This window comes from Diadema antillarum, unplaced genomic scaffold, assembly GCF_040938485.1.
Source record: "Diadema antillarum isolate AM-2024a unplaced genomic scaffold, OU_Dant_1.0 seq00001612_RagTag, whole genome shotgun sequence".
NCBI classification, from domain to species: domain Eukaryota; kingdom Metazoa; phylum Echinodermata; class Echinoidea; order Diadematoida; family Diadematidae; genus Diadema; species Diadema antillarum.
The window spans coordinates 468,662-482,219 of record NW_027272325.1 but is presented as its reverse complement, the minus strand read 5'-3'; the positions used below and the strand labels follow the sequence as shown (position 1 = coordinate 482,219).

General features: G+C 37.7%; 1 protein-coding gene across 1 annotated transcript in view; it reads left to right on the top strand.

Moving 5' to 3' along the window:
* LOC139711121 (muscle-specific protein 300 kDa-like) overlaps positions 1–13,558 on the top strand; it is a 311,965-nt gene that overhangs the window by 231,850 nt on the left and 66,557 nt on the right. The window contains exons 103-104 of the mRNA XM_071623037.1: positions 2,868–3,107; positions 5,452–5,589. Coding sequence (XP_071479138.1) covers positions 2,868–3,107; positions 5,452–5,589 — 378 coding nt within the window. The remainder of the gene's footprint in view (positions 1–2,867; positions 3,108–5,451; positions 5,590–13,558) is intronic.

Below are 13,558 nucleotides of genomic sequence, written 5' to 3'. Positions count from 1 at the left end.
TTTATGAGGTGAATGTACAGACTGTATGAGCGAGAAATATTTTGAAAACAATAATATTTGCCCATACCTTTCAACCATCATCTCACAAAAAAATCTGATGCATGCCAAAGCCACCTCTGCGTCATTTGCTGTTGATAGCATGTATAAAGTGTAGGTAATAAAGTTTGTTGCTGACAATATGCTCATTTTGGTTTCAAAGTCTTAAATTGTCCTGTAAATTGTGCTATGACTAGATATTTGTAGTTGAGCTAAATTTATGATCCTATATCTCAAAGTTGCTCTCATGCAATGTGTCTGACTAATATTTTAAAATAAAAAACACTAATGCATCTCCTATCAGTATCTACATGTACACTGCGCAATTTCATCTAAAGAAGTTCTGAAACTGCCTTCAGATAGTCCATATGGGACTCTGCATCACAAACCCATTAAAAAAATGAGTTGAGTTTGATATCAGTATTTGTGTCAACTCACCTAATTTTGGGTTTGGATGTTTCCTGCAGAAGTTAAACTCTCGCTTAATTGCTAATAATGCTTTTGCACTGGGTCGATTTCGACAAGTTTCATTTCAACTTCACAAAGGGGCGCGAGTTTTGGAACAAAATTAATTTACCTCTCCGAATACATGTTGTAGAATGTTTTCTTTTCTCATAGATAGCATTCCTGCATACATGCTTTGTTTCTGTGAATAATTTTGATGCATTAGGATATGTAATTTGTTTTGTAGTGCCGCCATCAGGTTTTGGAATGAGAAACAGAAATGCATGTTCTTCCAAAGTTTTGTTCTTTAATGAGTACTTTTAGAATCAATTACCTAGGCTTCATGATAAAATAAATTACCCAAAATGAAAAGTTACATCACAAGCATGATGATGTAATATTTGTACAAGTTGGCTTTTTTTTTTGTCACAGTAAGAGCATTAAATTCTTTCTAAGAAATGTATCAGACCTGGCAGTGATGATTTGAGAAATTGCTCAGAAGTTAGCCCTGATGTAATCAAGGCATCTCATTAGCCAGTATCTTGAATGACTCTGACTGACCATAATTGTTACATGCCACATCATTAGAAATCCCTCGAGTCTAAATTGTCATTTGGCTTGCTGTTCACGTAATTGACAGCTGTAATTTGCAAGTGTGTTTAGTAATTGAACATGCCTTGAAATTCAACAGAGTTGCATATATATGCAAGTAGGAGGTTTAGCTAATGTGCAAATTGTATGCCTCGCCAGTTGGTGTATGAAGTCATTTACTGTGATAGTGAGAGAAACATTTGCAGAGTTTGTAAGTTAAGCCCTGTTATGATGACTGGAAAATTACATTGTACGGGTTGAATTGCATCTATTGAAACATATTGAAAACTACAGGTAAATGCCATACTGCACTCTTAGGAGCTGGCTAACATACATGTACAGTGTAGTTGTCAGTAAATTTTTTGATGTTAACCTCTTTCTTTTGTCTTCAAAATTATATGTTACTAGTAAGCACATGTTTACTTCTTCACATAACATTTAAATAGTTACGTCCAGACGGTGATCCTTAACCTTGAAGATAAAGCTAACTTCAAGGATAAGCTCTATGGGGTACCAAGTGTCGCATGTTCAATTTCTTTCCAAAATCAGTCATTTTGTCAGCGAAATGGCCATTTTCATCACGAAATCAGTCATTTCATTGACGAAATGACTGATTTCCTGAAATTATCATTTTGGTAATGAAATAGACCCTGCCTCACTTGGCGCCCCATAGAGTTTATCCTCGAAGTTGGCTTATCCTTGAGGTTATGGATCACCATCTGAATGTAACTATTGTAGCAATGAGTAACATTTTTGACATACAGTTGTACATTTTCATTCAGACTCAGAGCACAAATGGCATAATTGAGCAAATGAGAAGATATTAAAGGCCTCAAGATTATTTCAGCCTTGATGACTGGCAAAGTTGAAAGACCACTCTTGCCTTCTATCCTCTCATGTGAAGATATCATGGGCTTTGGTTTTGAATGAATTCTATAACATCTAAATCTCATTACGTAACATTGTTGACATGATTGATTAAGATCCCAATGACACACTACCTGCAAATAAGAATGTGTTTGCCCAGCCTGTTGGGTTGGTGAGACTGTTGATGTTGTGTCTGAGTTGAATATTATCTGAAGTGGAGCTATGGAAAATTACTAGGTTTTCAACAAAGAGAAATGCTAGTATTCACAACTAAGTGTCTGATGCTGACATTAAGCAATAATTTGAGATCAAATATACTTTTGTGTGTGTGTGTGTGTGTGGACAGTAAAGTTTCATAATTAGCCTTTGCATTGGACCATATGCCAAACATGGTTGTCAAAAAAAAAAATGCTCTCATTAGGCCTATAAGAGGTATTTGTCATCATAACACCATTTTTAATACCTTCTTTTCATATCTTACATTCTCCTCTGTGTACAATATTTCAGTTGCTGCGTTCATCGATATAAATTCAGTATCCTATCCATTGTAAATGCTTGAACTAACTGCAATGGATCAATACAGAGTGTATGATATGTTTCAAGATACTGGTATAGATTTATGGGAAATTTACAGCATGGAGATATTTTCTGGGTTTTATTAAATGTTGTGTTAAAGTTTCATTGTTACACTCCATGTTCATAAGTTACATTGTACACTTGTTGCATCAACATCCAAGGAAGATTTGTGTAAAATCCAGACATGCTGAACAAGTTATAACCCATTGAGGATGAGTCAAGAGTATGCTCAGCCAGATGTCTATGGGAAATGCATGTTGTAGCAAAATCAGTTCGTCCTCAACGGGTTAAAGTGGCTGATGGAGTTTTAGATAACCTCGTTCAATTCTGTTTTTTTTTTTTATCATCTTCAGAAACTGGAAGAGGAGCTGTCAGCCCACCAGGCCCTGGTGAAGTCCGTGGCCCGCCGCGGGGCCAAGCGGAGGACCCCCTCGGAGCCCCTGGCCAACGGTGGCGGTGGCCATGGTATCCCCCTGGACCTGGAGCCAGACCAGGAGCTGGCCGCGCTGCGGGAGAAGTGGGAGGAGATCTCGCGGCAGGAGGCAGATAGGAACAGGCAGCTGATGGCATCGCTGGAGTACATCAGACCACAGGTACGGTGTAGATCCACCAGAATCCTTACGGATATTTGTGGAGTCACTGAACGTTCATTGAGTTCACTTTGCATTATGTGTGCTCTCAATGAGTGGATTACATATTGTTTGTGTGATGATGATTTGTGGGTCCTTTTGCCAGAGAACTTGCAGCTGCATTTTGATTAAAGCTGACTATTCACATGCATGGTATGTTATGCCTGGAAGTCATTTAGGAATGAAAAACCTGCTGAATGTTAAAGGTATTGTTGGCAGTCTGCAAATTTAGAATTTTAGACAAACATGTCCACAAAATGTGCATATTCTGATTCGTTTGTGAATCATATGTTCAACCATTGCCTAATTTCCAAGAGACCCATTGAAACACTGGACTTGAATTGCAGACTTGACTGTCGGTCCATGAACCAGAACTCACAATAGACATTTGTGTGTAATATACAAACTTTCTTTATGAAGTGTTTATGTTTATGAAAAGCCACATTGGTTCCCCTTCACTCGATTCAGTGATCACAGCATATGACTTATCTGCTCATAATTCTATGGTGCATTGTGATTGAATACAAAATTCTGTCAATGGCCCGTGATGTCAAAAGCAAAAAAGATTTTGCTTGTAAACCTGTTTGTTATTGATGGCTGCCTCTTCATTATTCTCTCCTTATTGAAATAACAGTGGTGTTTTGGATATATTGTTATGGTACAGTTCATCACTAGCAAATAAGCAAATGATGCCACACATCATGTGTTGATCACATAACTGAAAAAAAAAAGTTTGTGAACTTTGCTCATGAGGACAATAAATCATACCAGGATCTCTCAGAAGGTGGCTTGAACATGGCAAGATAAGGAACCCGTGTGGCAGAAAAATGTAGGCCCCATATGCTCAGGGTGTTTTTGTCTAGTGTACTCGAAACTATGGGTGACTGCTTTGCTCGATGGTTTCTGAAACCGTAGAAGCCGAACTTGTCCATGCTCGTGCCTAATGAGTGTTTGCTCTTCTCAAATGAGGTCGCGACACCAGCTGCGATGCGTGAACAACATGCGATTGGTTTCATGGGTCCTAATCAATCGTCCATGGGCCAATGGTCAAGCGACGCCATTGTCCAGTCAAAGGCCACATTGTTTTGTGAATCAGCGCCAGGGCGTGTTTGTTTTTGTACCGTGGACAAAAATTTCCACATTATTCTCCTCCGTAAAGGTATATTGACTTAGAAAACAAGGATTATGTCAACAAGAGTGACGTGTTTTGAACCAGGGCTTTCTTTCTCTTCTTGACCCCTGCGGAGAGTGAAACAAACACTCCTCAAAATGACAACCACAATAATTTTATTGGTTCATCATTGAGGATAAAATATTCAGTGTAAAGATCATTAATCATATTGAAATCAATCTTGGCTGATGCCGATGATGAAAATCATACAATAGATAATATTTACTAGAAGTAGAGGTGGATTCATTAGCAGGAATGATCAGCATATTAAATGGGACACTTGAAAAAGACAGTTTCAACGGTGTATATTTGTATGTGTATGGGTGTGTGCGTGTGTGTGTGTGTCATGGAATTGTCTTAATTTTGAATCTGATCAGTACTGTTAACACAACCATCCACAATATGTCACAATATCGCTGTGATATTCCTACAATATCAATGTATTTGAATTTTTAAGTCGTATTCCATCTTCTTGTCATGTAAGATCACCCTTACATCATGACCATCCTTTAGAAGACTGTGTATTGTACTGTAAGTACACCTCATACATGGCAAATTATGCAGGATAAAATGCCACATCCTACCATTACCAAAGCAAATTCTGCTCATGTCTCCCACAAACAAACTGTCAACATCACAATTTCATTGTCACATACCTTCATACTCCTTTTATGATTTTGTCCAGCATTAAAACATCTCACAATTGAAAACAAGTGAACGAAGGATAAAGCCTGTATTAAAGATGCTATGGAAGTGACCTGGGTAAAGCGATGGGGTGAGACTCGTCCCAGATGACGGATGGCAGAATGATATAAGGTTACTTCATGAATTACTGATGTTCGCCATTATAACATATCTTGTACATGAGAAGGGAGGCAGGCCATAACATGATCCCTCCTCAACTTTAAACCCACTATGCTGCATGATAAATAAATGCTGTCATAAAACCAGCCCATTTATGCGAGTCGAAGTGTACATCCCCCTTTTGACTCTAAGTTGGAGGTGGTTGTTGGCATTTCCTCCTTGCAATGCCTAATCAGTTCTGATGCTAGATTGCATCACATTTGTTATGTCATGTTTGTAGTTGTTGTTGGTTTTTTTTTTTTTACCCAAGTACCATATTTGTCTTGTTGCTAGGATACGCCATTCGTGCATCACCTGCCAGCGAGGCGGAACCTCCAGCTCGACGTCCTGAATCACAATGGGGACCTGCAGGAGGAGCTGCAGTCGTCTCTTGATGCCCTCAACCAGTGCTGGCAGAAGATGGAGACCCAGGTAGGTTCAAGGGCAGCGCCCCCTTTTACTCCCAAGACTGCTCGACTTGTTTATATGTTGTTGTTATTGGTGGTAGTGATGGTGCTAGTGTTGGTATTGGTGTTGGGGTTAGTGTATATATTGGTTTTGGTGTGTGTGCTAATGTTGGTGTACATGTTAGTGTTTAGACTTGTACTGTTTCAAAGGGAATACTTTTTCATGAAGTGTATATCCCTATCAAGATTTATACAAAGGGGATTTCCCTACTTTTTTCTTTTTTTTTTTGGGGGGGGGGTCAAAATGTCACCCTCTTGTCACATGAAAAGTGATGAAAAGTAAATGCTTGTTTTAGGGAGCTACTAAAAGATAGGAATGAAGTTTGAATATTGATTTTTGATTAAGAATTCCATTTGCCTGACTTTGATTTCACTTGATTTACTTTTTTTTTTGCTATTGTGGTTACAAGTAGATTGCAAGCATAGACTAAATCAAGTTCTAATAGGATATCAACAAAACAGACAACAATGGCATGGATGGCCAAATTAAATTCCACAAGTGTGAATCACAGTTGTAAAAGTGTTGTGTTAGAGGCAAGAAAAATAAACAGTTACAAAATGAATATTTTTATGCTTGTGGTTAAAATATAGGGGTGGGACAAGTTATGGGGTTATGATATGCCTCTGTTTATGACAAAAAGCTAGCCATATTTACATTCCGTTTCTCCCAATATTAAAAAATGCCAGCTACAAGTATATTTGTTCCTGCACTAACTTGGATTGTTTGAACCACAGGGTGTGTTTTCCTCAATGCATCTGTACATTTTCTGAGTGTTCTGTTTGACTGTTTGTGTGCTTTTGGGATCAACCACACACCCACTCAATACATACAAACCCTCAATAGGTTAGCATAGTTATGGAGTTGCAGTCATAAAACATACGCATGAACCTTGATATTAAACAATGAGTAAATTTCAGTGGGAGCGTACATCAGAATTCCAGTACACACTTCATTGTTAATACCATAATGTTGGTGATAGAATTGCACAGATAGACTGTAATTGAATATTTTTCAAGAGGAGAACAACAATGTGGCTGTTATATGTTGTAGCTAATACGTGTATGCAGACTTTTAGAGGCTGCATGTGTATGAGCTTGGCAGTGAAAGTGATCCAAGGTTTATGGCTGATGAGGCTGTGTCTTATAGATGGCTAGTAACATGAAGTTAGATTTGAAGGGATCTTACTTTAGCTGCAAAACACTCTGAAGTCTCGCTGTGTAACCTGGATTTATTGCACTGGGCTACGCTCTGAATTGATGGCAGAAGGTCAATATGGTTAGAACACAATGACAGTGGTATGCTGCAATTCCAGAATGTGTGTAGTATAAACCCCCCCCCCCCCAAAAAAAAAAAAAAAAGAAAGAAAGAAAGAAAGAAAGAATAAGTATAAATATAAAACGGCCTTCTTTATTTCCAAACAGGGTGAGGGAATGATCCTGCCCAATATGTATTTGCCAGCAAGAGATATGACCAGGTGAAAAGACAAGGACAAAAGAAGACAAAGAAAGGCTCAGGAAAAAAAAAATTGAGAGATTTTGTATGAAAAAGTGATATTGTGATATAGTCATGGTGTATCTCTTCCATGTTTTCAAATGGCTGTGTGATGTTTACCCAAATGAAATGATCCATGACTCTGAGGTGATAGCCTAAGCTACACAGTCACATGAACTGTATGTAGGCTTATGTTTAGTTTTACTCAGATTAGGATCATTTTTTTTCCAGGACATAAATAGCTGGTACAAACCATATTTATCTATTGAATTCATTGGAATGTTGACCTTGTGAGTGGAAGCTCACATTTTAGCCACAAAGGTTGCATTGCATTGGATTTACATGTACATTCGTGAGTGTTTGTATATATATACACACATACACACATACACACATATGTTAGTGTGTGCTTGTGTGTATTTATATGGCCTATATCACAGAAACACTAGCATTAATTGTGCACAAAGCACATAAACTGGCAAGTGCCTTAATGACAGTTTGTGTACAGTAAATTATTACAATTATAGACAATTTTGCCATGATGTAAAGATTTGAATGAGATTTGTTGAGTCCCAACATTTTACTTAGAATGTCAGGGCCGTAATGTTTTAGATAGCTTTCAGGCAATGAGTGGTCAATGAGTTGCTATTGATTTCAATTAATTTTAATTCACTGTTGAGTGCATATCATTTTAGTACAGGGGAGTGTTTTAGCAGAGCAAGTCTATAACTACAGTGTATCTGTAGCTAGGGAAAATGGCATGGTACCACATAGGTTCCACATAGCCATATGTCCGGAATAATGGAAAACTGTCTCCAGTTATGCTCCAGATAGTTTGCCTCGCATGGGAAAAAAGAAGAAAGGATTACTGTCAAAGGTCTATTTTCTGCAGGTGCTTTCTCCTCAATAGTTCTCTGCCTTACCTGCATGGCATATCAAGTGAATCTTCTTCAGTGAAGAGTTCCTCTTTGAAAGTCAGTTGTGTGGACAGAGAATAATATAATTCATTTCATTTGGCACTGACTTTTCCTATGCTGGGGATATATGCTCTTAGATACTGATACATCCTCAAATCAAAGCTCAAATAGATTCAATGTATAATACAAATCTGAAGTGTAGTTCAGTCATCTCTGTAAACTGAGCAGAACATGAAGTGTAGGCCTAAGTATTAGTGCATAACAATAGAAGTAGAAACTGTTGTTACAGCTTTTGATTCACCATCTAGCAATGCACAAATTTGTACACTCTATTATCATACATCAGTTTTTACTAACACAGTTGTCTTTCTCATGCTCTCTCACTTTCTTTATATATTAATCCATCTATCTGCCTATCTTTGTTTCTCTCTATCCAGGGTGTGGGGGTAAGAAGACTGTGCTATGATATGAAATTTGCATGTCTGTGATATGTTCTTTTGTGGTGTAATTGGATTTTTTCCCCCATGTTGCAGAACATCTGAGTGTGGTTTTTATATTTTTCTTGACTGATTGTTAATGAAGTTGTGTGACAGTGTACACCTGCTGTGAGTATTGTTGCTTTTCAATGCATAATGTCTAGAAATATTTTTTTTCTTGTCCATATTAAACAATAGGGGTATTGTGCCTATGCATACATGTAATTTACAACCATCTGCTCTCTAATAATGATTTTCAGCACAAGCTGCACCCAGCTGTTCACATTCAGTTTTGTCTTAACAAAGAAAAGTGATGAATGTACCAACACTTTAGGACACAATAGATCAAGCACCTGGAAATCATTGTTTGATTTTGGTAGATTTTTCTTTTAATTTGTGTTTATGACCAGACAGAGTCAATATCATGAGACCAAAAAAAAGAAAAGAAGATTTAATCAACCCATTAAAAAAAACACACACATCTCCAGAAGACTGTATTCCAGTAAGAGATGGACAGCTGTATCTTTGTGAATGTGTGTTCACACACACCTTATCCTCACCTCCACCTGTGTTAAAAGCACACATGCACATACACACACCTACAATGTACCATTTATGCATGGGTATTTATGAGAAGGAAAGAGCATGGCCAGTATACACACACCATCAATCATGCAAAGTACAGTAAAGCATACACACTGTGTACCAGTCATTCACTCATTCCACAGCTGGTGATGATGTGGACGTATTCCTGTATGTGTTGTCTGTGTTATTTCCCACTCTTGCTCTATCCCTTCCTTCCCCCCCCCCCTTCCCCCTTTTCATTTTCACTCCAAAAAAAAAAAAAAAAAAAAAAAAAACACATTCTCTCTCCCTATTGTTTTTTTTTTCCTCTTTCTATTTCCCTATGGTGGCATGGATAATGAAATGTGACTGCATGCAGGACTGCAATGTACCTGTGGAATGAAAAGTGCTGTAGATTATTTCAGCAGTTGGTTTTATCTGTGCTGAATGAAGTATACTCTATGGATACACCTGTACATGTATTCACACGGTCTGTGGATGTTGTTGAATGTGGCAGTTAAACAGGATTGTCCAAAGTTCTAGAACTTGTGCTGTGAATAGAAAAAAAAAAAAGAATGTTGAATTGATGTCATGCATTCATTTAGAATTTAAGTGTATCTGGAGACTATTTGAGCTTGTGTGTCACATGGGAATATTTTGTTCATTTGTGTATGAATACAACTTTTGGTCTAAATATTTCACCATCTTTGTGATGTATACAGAGGAAGCCATAGGATTGGATCGTGAGCTATATGTCAATCATAACCAGATTTATTTTGCTCTATGCTTCACAGATGGGCTTTGCACGGGCACATGATTACAGCTTTGTTAGGGATGTCTCCCAAGTTCAAGCAATTATGATATCTTTACTGAACATGGCATACAAATTTTCAAGACTTGCAGCAAATCTACATGAGGGCAGATTGTTAGTGGCAAAATTTGGGTCTTGATAAATACTGAACATTCCTTGTGTCAATTCATGGCATCTCTGAATGACTCATCCACACAACTTTTGCTCATCTGTTGAAATGTCATCGACTTTTAGCCAGAAGTCATACATGCAGGGGTCAATGGCCTCAGAGTTACTGTCGGAGGCACTGATGCATTATTGGCGGGGAAAGGTATTATTAGCTCAGTGAATATTTCATGATGATAAGTGTTTGTTTCATCAGGGCTAGCACTGTGAATCATGAAATGTGGGAAATAATGATATTAGGAATGTCATTAAGTATCTTCACTTTAGGGCTGTTGTAGTGTGTTTTGAGGATTTAGAAGGTCTCATTTAAAGGGGAAGGCTAGTAACTGATCAGTGGGAATCAGTGGAAATACTGGGAGATGATTGTTCCAATCCTAATGGGATTCATTCAAGAGTTCATTGTATATCTATTGTTGTGTGAAAATGATTTGCTTCAGAGTGGTCTCATATTCAAGTAATGTGCAGTTTAATGCTTCCAGGTTAGCGTCCCTGGTCAGTGACGGAGCATTAATCTGCACATTACTTGAATATGAGACCGTTCTGAAGCAAATCATTTTCACACAACAATAGATATACAATGAACTCTTGAATGAATCCCATAAGGATTGGAACAATCATCTCCCAGCATTTCCACTGATTCCCACTGATCAGTTACTAGCCTTCCCCTTTAAGAGTACACTACTGTAAATGTTTTCAAGTGCCTCTTTATTTAATAGTATGCTGTATTTCTATCTGAAGTGGCTTTGATGAGTATTTTATAGTGTGAGAAGAACTGTCTCTTTCTGCAGTGATAATGGCGCTTTGTCAATGTATGGAATAGAGCATAATTACACAACCTATATGAAGCGTTTATCATAATGCGCCCTTTGTATTCTAATGCTTCCCATAATGAATGTCAGATGAAAACCTATTTTGCTCTAACATGCATAAGAGTCAAACACTAAGGTGAATGTATGGGCCTTGGGAGGCAACCCAAGAAAAGTGCAAGACCTTTTCTGGATGCATAAAATACATCATTCAAAGTAAAACACAGGACTGAAGATAGTGCATTTCCAAGGAGTCTTGCACTTTTCTCAGTTGCCATAGTAAATCATCCTAGTTTAGATGGATAGTCTTGGATTCTAGACCTCAACTGCACCACTGCAGCTCAAAACAGAATTGAGCCCACTTGTTGAATATACTAGTCTACAAAACTGATGAGGATTATTTGTCACATCGTGGGTGTGACCTCAGATTTTGGTCCTTAAGAGATCTTTGTAGTTTGTATGGTACTTTCTGCATTGAGACTAAATAGATAGGTTTACTGAAGTGAAGGGGCATTTCTTTTTTGTGTTTTAGTTAAGGAAGGATTAAGTGCCTTGAGTTGCTGCTCAATTGCAAGTTGGTCTATTCTTTTCATGTTTTATTGTAGTGTACATTGCATGTGCATGTCCATGCATTCATTGATCAATCAGGGGATGGTATCGTTCCTTGTGTAACATTTCATCTCATAGTGAATGCAAGGAATTGGGAATTTGCCTTGCAATCTCCTGTGATTGGAAGAGATACAGCTGGAAATTTGAAACAAACTGAACGTAAACAAGGTCTGAGGGAGAGACTGCGAGTTGAGTGCACTCTCTGTCAATTGACTGGTTTGTGAGACGTTGCAATAGGACTGCTGGCCTGAGTTGTCAAGAGTCGTCGGGAGCCTCAAAGGAGGCAAATTGTCCTCTGATTGTGTTGCTTACTCCTTGATTATTCCCCAAGGATTAGCATGGAGGAATTATATATTGGACGAGTTTCTCATCAATCACAGTCACACGGATACTAAATGTCCACAATGGGACACAGTCAGCATTCTTAGTCCAGACTCTTTTTCAGAGAATGAAGAAAAGGAACAGAGTAAAAGTTTCTATTTTAAGGTTTATTGGGGAAATACCCTGTTGATTTGATGCCTGTAATAAGCTGTTGCTTCTTTTTGTTATCCGTAATAAGCTGTTGCTTCTTTTTGTTGCCCATTCTTCTTGAATTAAGAAAGGAAACATTTGAAGCAACATTTTTGCCTTTTCCCTTAAAGTGTGACCCATGCTCAGAAAAAAAAGAAAAGAAAATATGTTTGGAAATACTATTGTCTTAGAAGACACCTCTAGATAGCTCCAAACCTGATGCTTAAAATATGATAAGTTGCATGCAAACATACTCTGCCAGCAAGCTAAGGTCACTGTAGTTTAATGTACATATTGTAGTGGGCCTGGTTTTTTTTTTTTTTTTTTTTTTTTTTAACATCCAGAATATGCAGGAATTTGTGGGGTTATCAGTTCAGGAGTAAATATTGGCAGTTTCTTTTGAAAGATGCTATGACTTGTAAGTCAGAGTAAAAATTCAGCATCCACTCTGTACAACCATGGAAAGCACCCTGGCATGTAATTGTTCCTAAAGGAACCATGATGCTCGTTACTGTAGCACAATCCATAATACACCTTTCCTGTGGTGGCCATTCACTGTGCCATCTGCATCTTTCATAGCTAGCCAACAGCATGCCCTTGATCTCTGGCTAGGCAGTGGCTTGAGGATGTATGCCTCAATTATCATCATCAAGGAGATAGATGGGATAAATGCATTCCGTACACACTACTAAGCCTTCCTCTATTCCGTTCGCTTCACACACCCCCCCCCCCCCCCACCAGTCCCTGTGCCTCACCCAAGCATCTGCACTGAGATGGGTAAGATGAAAGAGTCAATACCTCAAATAAGTTTAAATGCATAATTTACCATTTGCAGATGAAACAAAAACCCGCATTAGTGTTTCAAAATAGTTCTAAAATTTGAGTTAGGGATAGAAACAACTGATGTAAAAATTACAACCAGTATAATCGATGTTAAGTATTGTTAAATACACAAAATGTGAACAATAGTTAGAATAAAAATGTTTCCAGACTAAAATGTCTACAGTTATGGTTTAATGAGAAAAATAGTAATATCTCCTTATATTTTAGCCTTTACTGTAAAAAATTGAACCAGTATAATCGATGTTAAGTATTGTGAAATACACAAAATGTAAACAATAGTTCAAATAAGATGTTTCCAGACTAAACTGTCTACAGTTATGGTTTAATGAGAAAAATAGTAATATTTCCAATATTCTAGGCTTTAGTGCAAAAATTTTATATGGTAGGATGTTTTGTGGTACAACTGACCTACACATATGCATCAAAAGTCATATCTTCAATATCTTTTAAATCACTGCTCCAGAGGTAAACAGGACCTTTAACAGTGAGACTTGAATATTGTATCTGTTTTGTTTTGTTTTTTAACCATCTCCAGGTCGATACTGTGTCTATAATAGCGCTTGGTTTTTTCATTTCCACAAAAGTGGAATTTCACTAAATTCATAATCTAAATAGCTTAGAGTGCATGCACTCTTCTAGTTGATGCCTAAGGGTTTCTGGATTGAGGTTGAAGATGGTGCTTATGATGGGAAAATGGAATGCATGATCATGAGACAATAGTTTCTGTACATAGGGAAGTGT